At 40.6% G+C, this 15,572-nt stretch overlaps 1 protein-coding gene across 12 annotated transcripts in view; it reads left to right on the forward strand.

Moving 5' to 3' along the window:
- Window positions 1–15,572, forward strand: part of afdna (afadin, adherens junction formation factor a) — a 242,063-nt gene that overhangs the window by 159,730 nt on the left and 66,761 nt on the right. For all 12 annotated transcript variants that reach the window (XM_087991512.1, XM_087991517.1, XM_087991519.1 and 9 more), the window contains 4 exons: window positions 5,089–5,232; window positions 6,525–6,723; window positions 8,419–8,519; window positions 11,360–11,446. In XM_087991512.1, coding sequence (XP_087847638.1) covers window positions 5,089–5,232; window positions 6,525–6,723; window positions 8,419–8,519; window positions 11,360–11,446 — 531 coding nt within the window. The remainder of the gene's footprint in view (window positions 1–5,088; window positions 5,233–6,524; window positions 6,724–8,418; window positions 8,520–11,359; window positions 11,447–15,572) is intronic.

Genomic DNA, 15,572 nt, shown 5'->3' on the forward strand with positions numbered 1-15,572 from the left:
GCAGAGGATGGTGCATGTATGGAATGAGCTGCCAGAGGAAGTGTGGAAACTAGTACAATTACAACATTTAATAGGTATCTGGATATAAATAGGAAGGGTTTAGAGGGATATGGACCAAATGCTGACAAATGGGACTAGATTAATTTTGGATATTTAGTCAGTAAGATGAGTTGGACTGAAGGCTCTATTTCCCTGCTGTACAGCTCTGACATATTGACAAATTACAGAGAAGTACAAAAGTAATAGAGAATTTCAACTTTCCCAACATTAGCTGGGACAGTCATACTGGGAAAGATTTGTAGGGTGTGGAATTCTTAATGCATCCAGAAGAGCTTTTTAAACCAGTATGTAGAAGGCCATATGTACAAGAAAGGGGATGTTCCTGGATTTAATTTTAGGTATTGCATCCAGGCAAGTGGTTGAAGTATCAGTGGTGCGCGTTCTTCAGACAAAGATGATAATTCCATAAGATTTGGTGGCTCGGTGGCACAGTGGTTAGTATTGCTGCCTCAGTGCCAGAGACCTGGGTTCAATTCCCGCCTCTGTGCAAACTCCACACAGACAGTTGCCTGTCTCCCCATGTCTGCGTGGGTTTCCGCCGGGTGCTCTGGTTTCCTCCCAAAGTGCAAGTTAGGTGAATTGGCCATGCTAAATTGCCCGTAGTGTTAGGTGAAGGGGTAAATGTAGGGGAATGGGTCGGGGTGGGTTGCTCTTTTGAGGGTCGGTATGAACTTGTTGGGCCAAAGGGGCTATTTCCACATTAAGTAATCTGATCTAATCGTCTAATCATTCAAGGTTGTTATGAAAAAGGACCAGAATGGACTTAAAATCCAAGTTCTAAACTGAGCGGTGGCCATACTTTAATAAGATCGGGTATGATTTGGTCAGAATGGACTGGGAGCAGATATGTAGGCAAATCTGTGTCAGAGCAGTGGGACCATTGAAGAAGTATTAGGAAGTATACAGGGCCAGTATGTTCCAATAAAGGCAGTGGGTCCATCAAATACTGTGGATGCTGAAGATCAAGGGATGTGCAAGATTGGATAAAGAGAAAAAGAGGAGACTTGGTGCAGATATCTAAGACTCAAAATAGCAAGTGCCCTGGAGGAATAAAGCATTTGCATGGGGAAACTTGAAAAAGAAAGTTAGTGAAAAGGGTGCGTGAAAGAATAATGGCACGTAAAAAAGGAAAATCCTAAGTTTTACAAGTGCATTAAGGGTAAAAGGATACCAATAGAGAAAGTTAAGGACAACAGTGGTTATTATGCACAGTGCCAGAGGACTCAAGTAAGGTTCTAAATTAATATTTTATGATGCAGCTCACTATTGAGAGGGATGACGTGCCTCGGAAATCAGGCAAAAGGAGTATGATTTATTGAAAGAAGTTAGTAAAGACAGAAGGTTCTGTGTGGTCTGATAGGTTTAAAAGCAGAAAAATCTGCAGAGCTGGTTGAAATGTCCACAGGCTTTTGAGTTAGTTAGGAGAGGAAATAAGACATTGGCAATAATTCTTAATTCCTCTCCCGTCACAGGAAAGGTACCAGCCTCTGGAGGACATCCTGATCAGGTGTACCCTAGAATTCTGTGGGAAGCTAGGGAAGTGATTTCTGGGGCCCTTGCTGAGATATTTGTACTGTCGATAGTCACAGATGAGGTGTCAGAAGACTGGAGGTCAGCTAACGTGCCATATTTAAGAAAGTTGGTAAGGGCAAGCCAGGGAACTATAGATCGGTGAGCCTGACGTTGGTAGTGAGCAAGTTGTTGGAGGGAATCCTGAGGGACAGGATGTACATGTATTTGGAAAGCAAGGACTGACTAAGGATAGTCAACATGGCTTTGTACGTGGGAAATCATGTCTCTCAAACTTGATTGAGTTTTTTGAAGAAGTAACAAAGAGGATTGATAAGGGTAGAGCGGTAGACATGTTCTATATTGCGGTCCTTCTTCAAGGACCGCAATTTCCCCCCCCGACCTGGTCGACGATGCCCTCCACCGCATCTCTTCCACTTCCCAATCCTTCGCCCTTGAACCCCGCCCCTCCAACCGCCACCAGGGCAGAACCCCACTGGTCCTCACCTACCACCCCACTAACCTCCATGTACAGCGCATCATCCGACGTCATTTCCGCCACCTCCAAACGGACCCCACCACCAAGGATATATTTCCCTCCCCTCCCCTATCAACATTCCGTAAAGACCACTCCCTCCGTGACTCCCTCATCAGATCCACACCCCCCACCAACCCAACCTCCACTCCCGGCACCTTCCCCTGCAACTGCAGGAGGTGCAAGACTTGCGCCCACACCTCCCCTCTCACCTCCCTCCAAGGCCCCAAAGGAAACTTCCATATCTGCCACAGATTCACCTGTACCTCCACACATATCATCTATTGCATCCTTTGCACCCGATGTGGCCTCCTCTATATTGGGGAGACAGGCAGCCTACTTGCGGAGCGTTTCAGAGAACACCTCTGGGACACCCGGACCAACCAACCCAACCACCCTGTAGCTCAACATTTCAATTCCCCCTCCCACTCCACCAAGGATATGCAGGTCTTTGGACTCCTCCACCATCAGACCACAGCGAAACGACGGTTGGAGGAAGAATGCCTCATCTTCCGGCTAGGAACCCTCCAACCACAAGGGATGAACTCGGATTTCACCAGTTTCCTCATTTCCCCTCCCCCCAGCCTGTCTCAGTCAAATCCATCAAATTCAGCACCGCCTTCCTAACCTGCAATCTTCTTCCCGACCTCTCCTCCCCCACCCCAGTCTGACCTATCACCCTCACCTTGATCTCTTTCCACCTATCACATTTCCGACGCCCCTCCCCCAGGTCCCTCCTCCCTATCTTTTATCTTAGCCTGCTGGACCAACTTTCCTCATTCCTGAAGAAGGGCTAATGCCCGAAACGTCGATTCTCCTGTTCCCTAGATGCTGCCTGACCTGCTGCGCTTTTCCAGCAACACATTTCCATCTCTGATCTCCAGCATCTGCAGACCTCACTTTCTCCTCATGTTCTATATGGACTTCAGTAAGGCATTCAACAAGGTTCCCCATGGGAGGATTGTTTATCAGACTGGAGGCCTGTGACCAGTGGAATGCCACAAGGATCGGTGCTGGGCCACTACTTTTCATCATTTAAATGCATGATTTGGACGTGAGTGTAAGAGGTAAACTTAGTTTGCAGATGACACCAAAATTGGAGGTGTAGTGGACAACAAAGAAGGTTACCTCCGATTACAACAGGATCTTGATCAGATGGGCCAATGGGCTGAGGAGTGGCAATGGAGTTTAATTTAGGTAAATGAGGTGCTGCATTTTGGGAAAGCAAATCATAGCAGGACTTATACACTTAATGGTAAGGTCCTGGGGAGCGTTGCTGAACAGAGACCTTGGAGCACAGGTTCATAGCTCCTTGAACGTAGAGTTGCAGGTAGATGGGATAGTGAAGAAGGCATTTCGTATGTTTTCCTTTACTGGTCAGAGTATTGAGTACAGGGTTTGGGAGGTCATGTTGCAGCTGTACAGGACATTGGTTAGGCCACTGTTGGAATATTGTATGCAGTTTTGGTCTCCTTCCTATCGGAAGGATATTGTGAAACATGAAAGGGTTCAGAAAAGATTTACAAGTATATTGCCAGGGTTGGAGGATTTGAGCTATAGGCAGAGGTTGAATATGCTGAGGCTGTTTTCCCTGGAGTGTTGGAGGCTAAGGGATGACCTTACAGAGGTTTATAAAATCATGAGCAGCATGGATAGGGTAATTAGACAAGGGTCTTTTCCCTGGGGTGGGGGAGTGCCGACTAGAGGGCATAGCTTTAGGGTGAGGGGGGAAAGATGTAAAAGAGACCTAAGGAGCAACTTTTTCATGCAGAGGGTAGTGCATGTGTGGAATGAGCTGCCAGAAGTAGTGATGGAGACGAGTACCATTGCACCATTTAAAAGGCATCTGGACGGGTATATGAATAGGAAGGGTTTGGAGGGATATGGGCCGGGTGCTGGCAGGTAGGACTAGATTGGATTGGATTATCTGTCGGCATCGAAGGGTCTGTTTCCGTGCTGTACCTCCCTATGACTATAGACTCTGAGCCAAAAAGCTTTTTTGATGCTGTGTACCTCTATAACTATGTCTATGACCTGTGACCTTTTTATCATAAAGGGCCAATATAGTAGAAATGAGTTGTTTGTAACATCACTGGAACAGTTACCATGCTACTTTTCTCCAGTTTATGAACATAAATTTTACCGAAAAGTAATAAAAGTTTAAAATATATTTTATTAGTCATAGAGATGTACAGCACAGAAACAGACCCTTCAGTCCAAATTGTCCAGACTGACCAGATATGCTAACATCATCTAGTCCCATTTGCCAGCACTTAGTCCATATCCCTCTCAACTCTTTCTATTCATATACCCATCCAGATGCCTTTTAAACGTTGTAATTATACTAGCTTCTACCACTTCCTCTGGCAGCTCATTCCAATACACGCACCACCCTCTGCGTGAAAAAAGTTGTCCCTTGGGTCCCTTTTAAATTCTTCCCCTCTCACCCTAAACCTACGCCCTCTAATTCTGGACTCCCCCTCCCCAGGAAAACAAATCTTGTCTATTTACCCTATCCATGTCCCTCATGATTTTATAAACCTCTATAAGGTCATCCCTCATCCTCTAATGCTCTAGGGAAAATAGGCCCAGCCTATTCAACCTCTCCCTGTGGCTCAAATCCTCCAACCCTGGCAACATTCCTGTAAATCTTTTCTGAACCCTTTCAAGTTTCAAACATTCTTCCAAGAGGAGGGAGACCAGAATTGCACATACTATTTCAAAAGTGGCCTAACCAATGTCCTATATTGCTGCAACATGACCTCCCAACTCCTGTGCTCAGTGCTCTGCCCAATAAAGGAAAGCATGCCAAATGTTGCCTTCACTATCCTATCTACCTGCGAATCCACTTTCAAGGAACTATAAACCTGCACTCCAAGGTCTCTGTTATGGCTATTGAAAGTTCTTAAGCTAGTCCCATAGTTTTAGTGAGAAACTGAAGCTGTTATTCTGCAAAAATCTAAGCTTATTTTTTACTATTATAGGCAACCACATTATTAACGATGGATAAGTATTTGGCAGAAGACATTTCAAATATCAACAATACTTGTTTTAAATTGAATTCATTGCAATTGCAAGCGCTACTTCAAAGCTACCACTGTGCACAGGATGAGCCCTATATCCCTCAGGTATTTAAATTACTGAGCAACAATGATTTTAAGGTTTTAATTTAAGTAATAATAGAATTGTCACATTGGCATGCTTTTTAGAGTTAAAGCATTTAGCCAAGCATGAGTGTTTTTTGGGGAGGGAGGTATTTTCCTCTACTGGGAAGCCCAAATGGGGATCCTTCACGAGGAGCAAATTTTAATAAGCTGCAGAATCATGATCAAAACTACCAGTTGTATGCATTTGATCGACAGTATTTGTGATATATTTTTAGTTCAATTAAAAGTGAAAATGTTTTTTTGAGAAAGCATGTAAACTGTTTATAGAGATATTTGATAACTACTGGTAGTTAAGAACTTTAACTGATATTTTGAAGCTGTCATTTATTTGAAGTGAAAGTAAATATTAAACGAATCAGAGTACCTTGATTCAATTCAGAGTTGATCCACAAGTTTGGGATTTACCATGGCAAAATCATGATTTCATTTTTAAACTTAGCCTGTTCCCCCTCCTCCCAACAGTGACAGCTTCAAAAATATTTTAGCTGTATGCGTATTGGGCCTATGGTAGCCAAAGGAGGGAGCACTGGGTTGGTGAGGCATGTGGTGGGGGAGGAGAAGTGCTCCTCCCTCTTCCATCCCATTGGCCTGTCTCCCTCTTCTCCCCCTCCCTCACCTCCTGCTATCTGCTCTTCTCCATACACCACCCTCCCTCTATCATCTCCCTCCCTCATTCCCTTACTGTGTCCACCACCCTGCTTTCCCACTTCTCTCTGTTCCCGCCACTACCACTGGCTCTCCCATCGACTTTCCCTGTTGCCCCCCCACGCCATTGCCTGCCCTCTTCTCCCCCCATCATGCTTTGCCTTTCCCCCTCGCCCTGCCCCCTCACCCTTGCCCTCTTTTTTGTTTTCCCCTGTAGGTATCTATATTATGGCTTCAGGTAATGTAAACCAGATCTGCCTATTAGTGTCTCAAGCTGAAGCATGTGGTTCAAGCTGAAATGCAGAACCACCTCAATAATCCAGACGAGACGAGCAAGGAGTATTTCTCAGGTAACTGAGAGTTTGGGTAACAGATTGTTCGGATAACAGATAGCACTTTTACGGGACCTTGAGATCTTGTTCGAGGTTGTTCTGTACATGGTATCATTTTCTGAAATGGTTGTTTAAAATTTTAATAGATTATGTAACCCACACTGTCAGTTGCTTAGCCAATCTGTATCTTTATAATGTGATGCAACATAGCTCTTGTTCCTTCCTTCTATTTTTATGTATGTATATTGACCAGAAATTGTTGGGGTTTGTTTTAAGGAATTAATTGAAAATGTAGTGGCATTAGCAGAGAACACAGCTGATGAACTTGCACGGAGTGATGGTAGAGAGGTGCAATTGGAAGAGGACCCTGACCTACAGCTACCTTTTCTACTACCTGAAGATGGCTATTCCTGTGATGTTGTTCGGAATATTCCTAATGGCCTTCAGGAATTCTTAGAACCACTTTGTCAGAGAGGTAGGTTTTTTTAATTCCTTTGCCTTGCTCTCAGTATTAGAAAACATCAGAATTGTTTTTGCATTATTCTAACTTTTCACCAAATCTGCAGTAATCTTTATTTGTGCTTTTAAGCAGATTTGCAACCAGATTGGTTCTCCATATTTTATATCAAGAATTATCTTGGTTTATGTGAATCTTTTCAATTGAATTTACATCCTATGGGTCAGCAACTCCCAGATTCTATATCATGTCTTTGAGTTTCTTGGTACACTGCTAGAGCTTGTTGAATTAGAAACAGGGCAATTGGCCAAGGCTGATTGCTGTCCAACTGGAGGTGCCTGTGGCATTATGCAACAGTGATATGAGACAAAACTGAGATATTTAGTATCTACCCACTTGATAAAGCTTGGAATATCAGGTGATTATTTATTTTTGAGTGAAGTGAAAGTACAATATAGTTTAAATGTTGCTAGAAGGAGACATAAAGGACAAAATGTTTCATCTTGCACTCATCAGGACTGGGACACTAGAAACTAGACTACCAATTTATATAGAATGAGAAGAATGTGCTAATTAGTTGGGTATTGCTCACATAGAGGTGCTACAGGAACTAATATCCGTCAGGTCTCAAACTAGATGGATAGAATCCATGGGGAAAGCTGCAGAGATTGATAGTCTTCATGACCTCTTTCCTGCTGAAAACATTTTGATGTGTCTACATGAAAGTGTTCTATTTGTTAATAAAAGTAAAGTACTGTGGCTGCTGGAGATGTGAAATACAAACAGAAAGTGCTGGAGAAACTCAGCAGGTCTGTCAGCATTTGTGAAAAGAGAAGCAGTTAACGTTTTGAGTCCAGTATGACTTTTTTGAAGTAGTGGTTTGAGTTAGTACTTGTGGTTTCTAACATTCATTACTCTGTAACCCCGACTGATTAATAGGACCATTCATAGTGGGCAGCATTCTGATTGTGCGCATCCAGCCAGTACTTGCAAGCTTCAGTACCATGCCTGATGTTAGTTGTAATCGTGCTATTGGCCAGCATTTACTCAATAATCCATACGGTGCTAAGAATTGCGCTGGAAACTAGGTTAAGTTGATAATTTGTAACTTTATAGATCTGGTTGGTCAGAAACGGTACATGCTGATTTATAGCCCCACCACAGCTTTGTGCTATTCCCATAGTTGCATTGAGATTTTCAGTCACTGGGAGTTGATGCAAGTCTAGTTATAACCTGCTGAAATCTGTCAAATTTGCCTTGATCTATATTACAGACTTTTAGTTAATTTCATGGCAAAATGTGAGATTTGATTGAATGGCAGAATAGGTTTGTGGTGTTGAACAACTCACTACTCATTCTATTATGAGTGGTATCTCTCTCTACATCAGGCTTTTGTAAAAATAATTCTTAAAAGCTCATTAGAGGAATTAAATGGTTTTGGTCGCCTCTTCTGAAGATGCCTTCTGAAGATGACAGGTATCAGAAGATGCAGCAAAAGATTTCGATCTGCTTCATAGAGTAAAAAGTCTTAAAGTAACATGTTATATTTAATAAACATGAAATGAAGTGATTATTACCATTTTTCCAAACATTAAGCAATCATCTGGAAACTTGTCTCTTTCTAATTAGTGCCTTTCCCTTCCCCCAAACTTACTGTATTTATGAAAAAATACTACTATCTGCCGTATTGTTTAAATCTGTTCTATCCTGTAGGTTTTTGTAGACTAACCAGTCATTCACGATCACCTGGTACATGGACAGTTTATTTTGAGAGTGCTGACTATGAAAGTAATTTTCCACTTGATACTGAGTTGGTAAGTTGGTAATTTAGAATGTATATGCATTTATTCCCTCCCTCATTGTTTAAAACAAAGTTCAATACTATCTGGAACAAATGTATTTACATTGCGTTTGAATGGTGTATGAGCATTGCTTAATTTGTCAATGATTAGTTGACTTTAATGACATAAAGGCTACAAGCTTTCATGAAGGTAAATGTTGATAGGTAGGACATGGAGTGATTAAAGAGAGCTGAATTGACCAGGTTTGATTTTGCTAATGCACTTACCATGAATCATTAGTAGCATTACTTCTGAATATTCAAAGCATATTCAAGATTATTGGATAATAGATTTTCTAAAGCAGAAAGAAATGCCACCTTTATCTAAATGCTTCTCTCTGACAAGATTCTTCATTATTTACTCTGATTTTCATTCTTGGTTTCTTTCAGTTACTGGGAATGGATGGCGGTTTTGTTCTGGTGATCATTCATAGTGTCTGAAAGTAAACCATTTATGTCAGTTTTCCATTTTTAAGACAGGTTTATTTTTATTAGAAACAACTGGAAAATTTCTCAATCCTTTCAAAGAATTTCTCATCTTCTACAGTGGCTCAGTAGTTAGCACTGCTGCCTCTCAGCGCCAGGGACTCAGGTTTGATTCCAGCCTCGAGCGAGTGTCTGTGTGGAGTTTGCACATTCTCCCCATGTATGGGTTTCCTCCCACAACACAAAGATGTGCAGGTTAGATGAATTGACCATGCTAAATTGCCTGTAGTGTTTAGGGATGTGTAAGTTAGGGCATTAGTCTGGGGTAAATATAGGACGGGGGGAATGAGTCTGGGTGGGTTAACCTTCAGGTCGTGTAGACTTGGTCGGCTGAATGGCCTGTTTCCACACTGGTGTGATTCTATGCATCTTCTATCATGTCACCTCGTTACCTCGTTATTGATTGCATGTGAATATATGGTACGGGTATAAATTTTTAAGTGTTGTTTCCTTTTTTGTCTCCAGGCTTCAGTTCATGAAGCAGATTTTGAATTTGACTTTAGTACCCCATACATTTATAGTGTCCTGGCTTCTGAATTTTAATAAATGTGTCTAAGTATCTTATTTAGCTTAATATGCACATCTTTTTAATATATTATGTATCATATTCTCTTTTAGTATTTTAACTTTATTATACCATTTTCTTGCATGTAACCTACTGGCAATGCTGTCTTACCTGATGTTTATTAGTTGTCAGAGCCACAATAAAAAGGTTCAATAAAACTTTGGCATTTTTTAATGGTTAGTGTAGCTGCTTTTCAATTCAGCTGATCAGCTTTTTAAAAATTGAGGGAATGAATCATAACCTAGCTGTGAGCTTGTAAGGCAGTAAGACACAGGAGCAGAAATTAAGCCATTAGGTCCATCAAGTCTGCTCCAACATTCCATCGTGGCTGATAAGCTTACAGTCCCATTCTCCTGCTTTCTCCCCTTAATAATCAAGAGGCTATCTATCTCTGTTTGAAATATATTCAATGACCCTGGCCCTCTGGCTGAATAAGTTTCTCCTCATCTCCATTCTAAAGGGTTTTCCCTTTACTCTAAAAGGCTGTGCCCTCTGGTCTTAGACTCTCCTGCTAATGGAAACATTTTCGCAATGTCCACTCTGTCCAGACCATTCAGTATTAATTAGATCCCCCTCTCATCTTACTAAACTCCATCGAGTGTAGACCCAGAGTCCCTCAAATGTTTCTCATATTCAACCTTTCATTCCTGGGATTATTCTTGTCAACCTGCTCTGAACACACTCGAGGGCCAGTGAATCCTTCCTGAGGTGTAGGACCCAAAATTGCTCACAATATTGTAAATATGGTCTGACCAGAGCCTTTTAAAGCCTCAGAAGTACATTCCTGCTTTTATATTCTAGTTCTTTTTGAAATAAATGCCATCATGTATTTGCCTTCCTAACTACCGACTCAACCTGCAAGTTTACCTTTAAGACAATCCTGAACTAGGACTGCTAAATCCCTTTACAATTTAGATCTCTAAATTTTCTCCCATTTAGAAAACAGTCTATGCCTCTAATCTTACTACCAAAGTACATGGTCTCTCACTTTACCACATTGTATATCATCTGCCACTTCTTTGCCCACTCTCCTAACTTGTCTAAACCTTCTGCAGCCTCCCAACCACCTCAATACTACCTTTCCCTCCACCTACCTTTTGCATTATCTGCAAACTTAGCCAAGTGCCCTCAGTTCCTTCATCTAGATAATTAATGTATAAAGTGAAAAGCTGTAGTCCCAACATTACCCTTGTGCAACACCACTAATCATCGGCTGCTGTTCTGAGACAGACCCTTTTATCCCCACTCTCTGCTTTCTGCCAGACAGCCAATCTTCTATCTATGCCTGTACCTTGCCTCTAACACCATGGGCTCTTATCTTACTCAGCAACCTCCTGTGTGGCACCAGTTGTTCAGGTGTTATTACTGGTCCCAAAGCTGAAAGCAAAAGGGGAGCAATTTTGCAGCCAACAAATAACTGCAGAATCTAGCGATGATTAACCATTTCAATGACATTTGAGTACGAATTTAATGAGTGAAATTCCAAGTTAGGTAAATGGTTGTTTATTGAGTTGCCAAATTTTTTTTAAAAAACTGAGTTGGTAATTTAAAGTACTTTAAATTAGAAAAGTAATATAAGGAAAATTAGTGCAATTTCATTTTGTCATTAAGAAACAGAATGTACTTCATATTCTCTTTTCACTCCTGTTGTTGATATTGTTGAGTTTTGGATCAGGTATTCTAACTGCTGAATTCAAACTGTTGGGCGGTCTCTTCATGTCCTGGGTTTGTATTTTTCACCACATTGTTCTTTTTCTGTTAAGGCTGAGCCTAATCGTAAAGAACCAGAGATAATTACAGTGACACTGAAAAAGCAAAATGGAATGGGCCTAAGCATTGTAGCTGCTAAGGTAAGATAATGTTTGCATTTAAGTCCTGTGGGTAATGCTATGACCAAAGTAAAAGAGGAACCTTCAGAATTTGTGGACAGAATTAAAAGTAGTTCTGATCATTTAAGGTGGAGATGACATTTTTTTTTCTCTGATCGTCATGTCTTTGGAATGTTCAGAGAGTGGATCCAAAGCCATTGAATATTTTGAATGCAAAGCTAGAAAAATACTTGGCTAACAAAAATATTAAAGGTTATTAAAAAATAGATCAGATTCTGGAAATGAGGCCACAATTAAATCCACCGTGATATTATTAAATGATGAAGCAGGATTGAGGGGCACAATTGTCTGTTACCCCTAATTCATACATTATTTCAACTGTCAGAGTAAATAGCGAAATGTAGGATGGTATATGCCAAAGCAGAGGTGGAAATGTATTGGCCTATTCATATCTTCCAAAATACAACTTCCCTGTCATTCTTATCTGTCACTATTTTTAAGTTGCATGAGAAGTAAAGTTGAATGACACTCTTTATCGGAATTGAGCACTGCTGTTTTTGATGTACCAACTTTTAACTACTTAGAATAGATGTTTTAACTTTAAAAAGTTCTGTATGTGTGCTGTTAGTGGTCAGTCGCTCAGTATTGTTGCTAAGATTTGTGTTCCATAAAAGAAATTCACAAAGTCATGAAAGATTAAGAAAAATCAATGTGAAACGTGTGTAATTGTCCATTCTGGGAAGAAAAAAAAGAAAGCCAATAAATTGTATGAAGTTGCATCGTTTTAGGATAGAGACATCCAGGTTTTTTAGAGATGAATCGCTGAAGATTTGTGTGCTGTACTTGCAGGTGCAGCAAGGAATCACAAAAACTAAAAATGTGTTTTCATTGCAATTGGAAATGAATGCAAGAGTAAGGAGATTATACTTCAGTTATACAGAGCATTGATGAAACTGCATCTAGAGTACAGGTGAACTAACCATAGACCTACTGGACCATAGGACTACTGTCTCATCAAAGAGAGATGACTAGTGGTGGTTTAACCTGAGGGTCAACAGGCCTCAGGTGATGGGAGAGTTTGAAAAGAAGTATCCTGCATGATAACTTCAGCCAGTGTGAGAATTGAGCTCATGCTGTTAGAATCACTCTAAGCTAAAGAACCAGCATCTATATACAGTCCTAGTCTTCTGGAAGGATGTTGATATAGTAGAAGCAGCCTGGAGAAGGTTTAGAGGATAGGTCTGTATCCTCTGGAGTTTAGAAGAGTCACCGATGACTTAAAACATAAAAGGGGGAATTAATCGGGTGCATAGAGAAAGGATGTTTCCTCCAGTGAAGGAATCTAGAACTAGGCGTCATAGTTTAAAAATGAGGATTGCCCGTTTAAAACCAGTGAAGAAACTATTTTTCTGAGGGTTTAGAGTACTTAGATTTCCCTTCCTCAAAAGACAGTGGTTGCAGAATTGTTAAGAGTTTTCAGGATGTAGAGTAAAAGTTAAATTCAGATCGATCATGATTTTATTGAATGTTGGCACGGGCTCAAAGGGTCATGGCATGTTTTGGTTCTTTGTTCATACAGAGTATTACTTGTGACCTCTAGCTTTTTAAATAAACATCCATGGGAAAAGCTCTGGGTGACAATTTATGTTGGTTAGAGAAACTGAAAATCATTATTTATGGGATGCAGGTGCTGTTGGCTAGGACGGCATTTATTGCCCATTTTTAATTGAGCAAGAGCAAATCAGAGTCCACCACATAGCTGTTGGTCTAGAGTCACATGTAGGCCAGGTGGCAGGTTTTCTTTCCTAAATAGCATTAGTGAACCAGCTGGGTTTTTCCAACAATTGATAATGGCCATCGTTAGACTCTTAATTCCAGATTTGTGATTAATTCCAATTCTGTCGCTTGCCATGGTGAAATTTGAGCCCCGGTCTCCAGAGTATTACCTGGGTCTCTGGATTAATTGCTGTTTTATCTTCCTTTATAAGCTGGTTGATTCTAGCTCATTGCCCAGATGCTTGCAGGAACTAGTTGAGTATCTTGTGCAGCTCTGTTTTTCCTCCATGTGAGCTTGAAATTTAATTGCCAGCAAATGGAAAATCCAAGCAAGTTACACAGCTGCCTAATACTTTACAGACTCTCATCTAGGAGTTGACATTTTGTTTTGGGTTTTATAAGTGCAGCCTATGCTCCACTTTATGAGCAACCAAAGAAACTTGCTGTTTGAATGATTAGCCAATCGCTCATACATGCAGCCTGTGTACCTGGCACTGTACTGGCTGAGTAAGTAAAATGCAGTGTTGCTTAGTTGTATGGTAGGTAAAATGCTCTTTGAACAGATGACAGTATCCTTATAATATCTGTCACCACTGCAAAGCAACAACATGAAATTGATGGGGGGGGGGGGGGCGGTGTGGAGGTGATGGCGGGCGAAGTCCTGTGCATGCTAATTACAACAGAATCAATTCAAAATAATCCAAGGAGCTTGCTAGACATGTCAAGCTCTTCATTTCAGGAACTCATTTCCTGTAAAATAAAGGAATTTCTCAAACCTTGTGCTTTTTTGAATTACCAGCCAGCTCAGGTAACCAGTGCTTCTTCCCATTGGTTGAGGTGTTACCATGGAGAAAGCAAGCCGTACCCTTTTCTTTGAAAATATAATTGGTTGTGGATATTTGAAATTTGATAATGTCTTGTGTTAATCCAGATGAATGCAAGGTGAAAACTTCCTAATATCTGTCCAGCCGTGTTCAAGTTGTGTACTACCAAACAATTATAAATATTTGAGATGCTACATTAACACGTGTGTATATATAAGAGCACCAAATTGCATAATAATCAAACTTTAGCTACACAATATCTTAACAATGCCTTAAAAGTTTGTTGCTAGATGGATGAAAATATTTGACTGGCATCATAACCATTAAATAATCTGTTTATGCTGAGTTCTCAAAAATCTATCATCTGGTCATCACTTATTGGTTAACCTTCAATCCATTCCTGTGCTTATTCATTAAATAAATTAAAGCACAAAATCTAATTTGCTTCTCCTCTCAACATCACCATTGCTTAACAACTGTACTTAAATAATTGGTATGCAGCAAAGCTGCTTGAGGATCAGCTGAAAAACTTGCTGATGTCATCCTTAGAGTGTGTTTTGGTCATCCTGACCTCGAAGTACGATGGCAGCAAACACATGGGAACATTTAAAACCTACAAGTTACATATCATCTAGATCTGTAAATATCTTGCAGTTCCTGCATTGTTACTGAATTCAAAATCCTGAAGCACTCTTTGATCTGAAATAATAACTCTTTCTCTTTGCGCACGTGCTTCCAGACCTGCTGAGTATGTAGAAGATGTTCCATTTTTATTTCAGATTTTTGGCAACTGATTGGCTTTTACTTTGGATTTCCAACATCTTCAGTATTTTCCATTTTAAAAAATGAAATCTGTTTTAGAATTGCCAATTCGCCTATGCAAATGAAGAAAAATGTTCTATATTTTCTGTACTTTTTTAAATGAAGTGCTTTTTGATACAATTCGATGAGCAACCTATCTCTTTTTCTAAGGTAATGGTGAATTATTATAGACTTGTGTTATGAGTGGCATGATTGCTTAGTAGTTAGCACTGCTGCCTCACAGCAAATATCTGCAAGGGTTTCTGTCAGGTACTCTGGTTTCCTCCCACAGTCCAAAGATGTGCAGGCGAAATGTATTAACCATGGTAAATGTGTGGTTTTGGGATAGGTTCGGGGGTTGGGTCTGGGTGAGATGCTGTTTGGAGGGTTGGTGCAGACCTAATGGGCTGAATGACCTCTTTCCATACTGTAGGGATTCTATGATTTTTTTTAAGAGGAAATAGTTGTTCTTATAAAATCCTTAATCATTTTTTAAACCTCACACCATATTCTTCTATTAAGCATACTCTGTGCAAACCAACTTCATAATGTTTACCTCTTTAACCCCTGTATTTTTCTGGGGAGTCTGCATCATACCTCTTCTAATATATTCTTCTGTGAGGCACTATACTGAATTGAATGCATTGTGGGACCTAATTGGATCTAACTAGAGCTCTCTATAGCTATAACATAGCGGATATCTCTGCAGTTCTGTTGATAAATATTTCATTCATCTTTTTAGTGTT

Source organism: Chiloscyllium plagiosum, unplaced genomic scaffold, assembly GCF_037043375.1.
Source record: "Chiloscyllium plagiosum isolate Xiang-an unplaced genomic scaffold, Cpla_swu_hap1 HiC_scaffold_10, whole genome shotgun sequence".
Taxonomy (NCBI): domain Eukaryota; kingdom Metazoa; phylum Chordata; class Chondrichthyes; order Orectolobiformes; family Hemiscylliidae; genus Chiloscyllium; species Chiloscyllium plagiosum.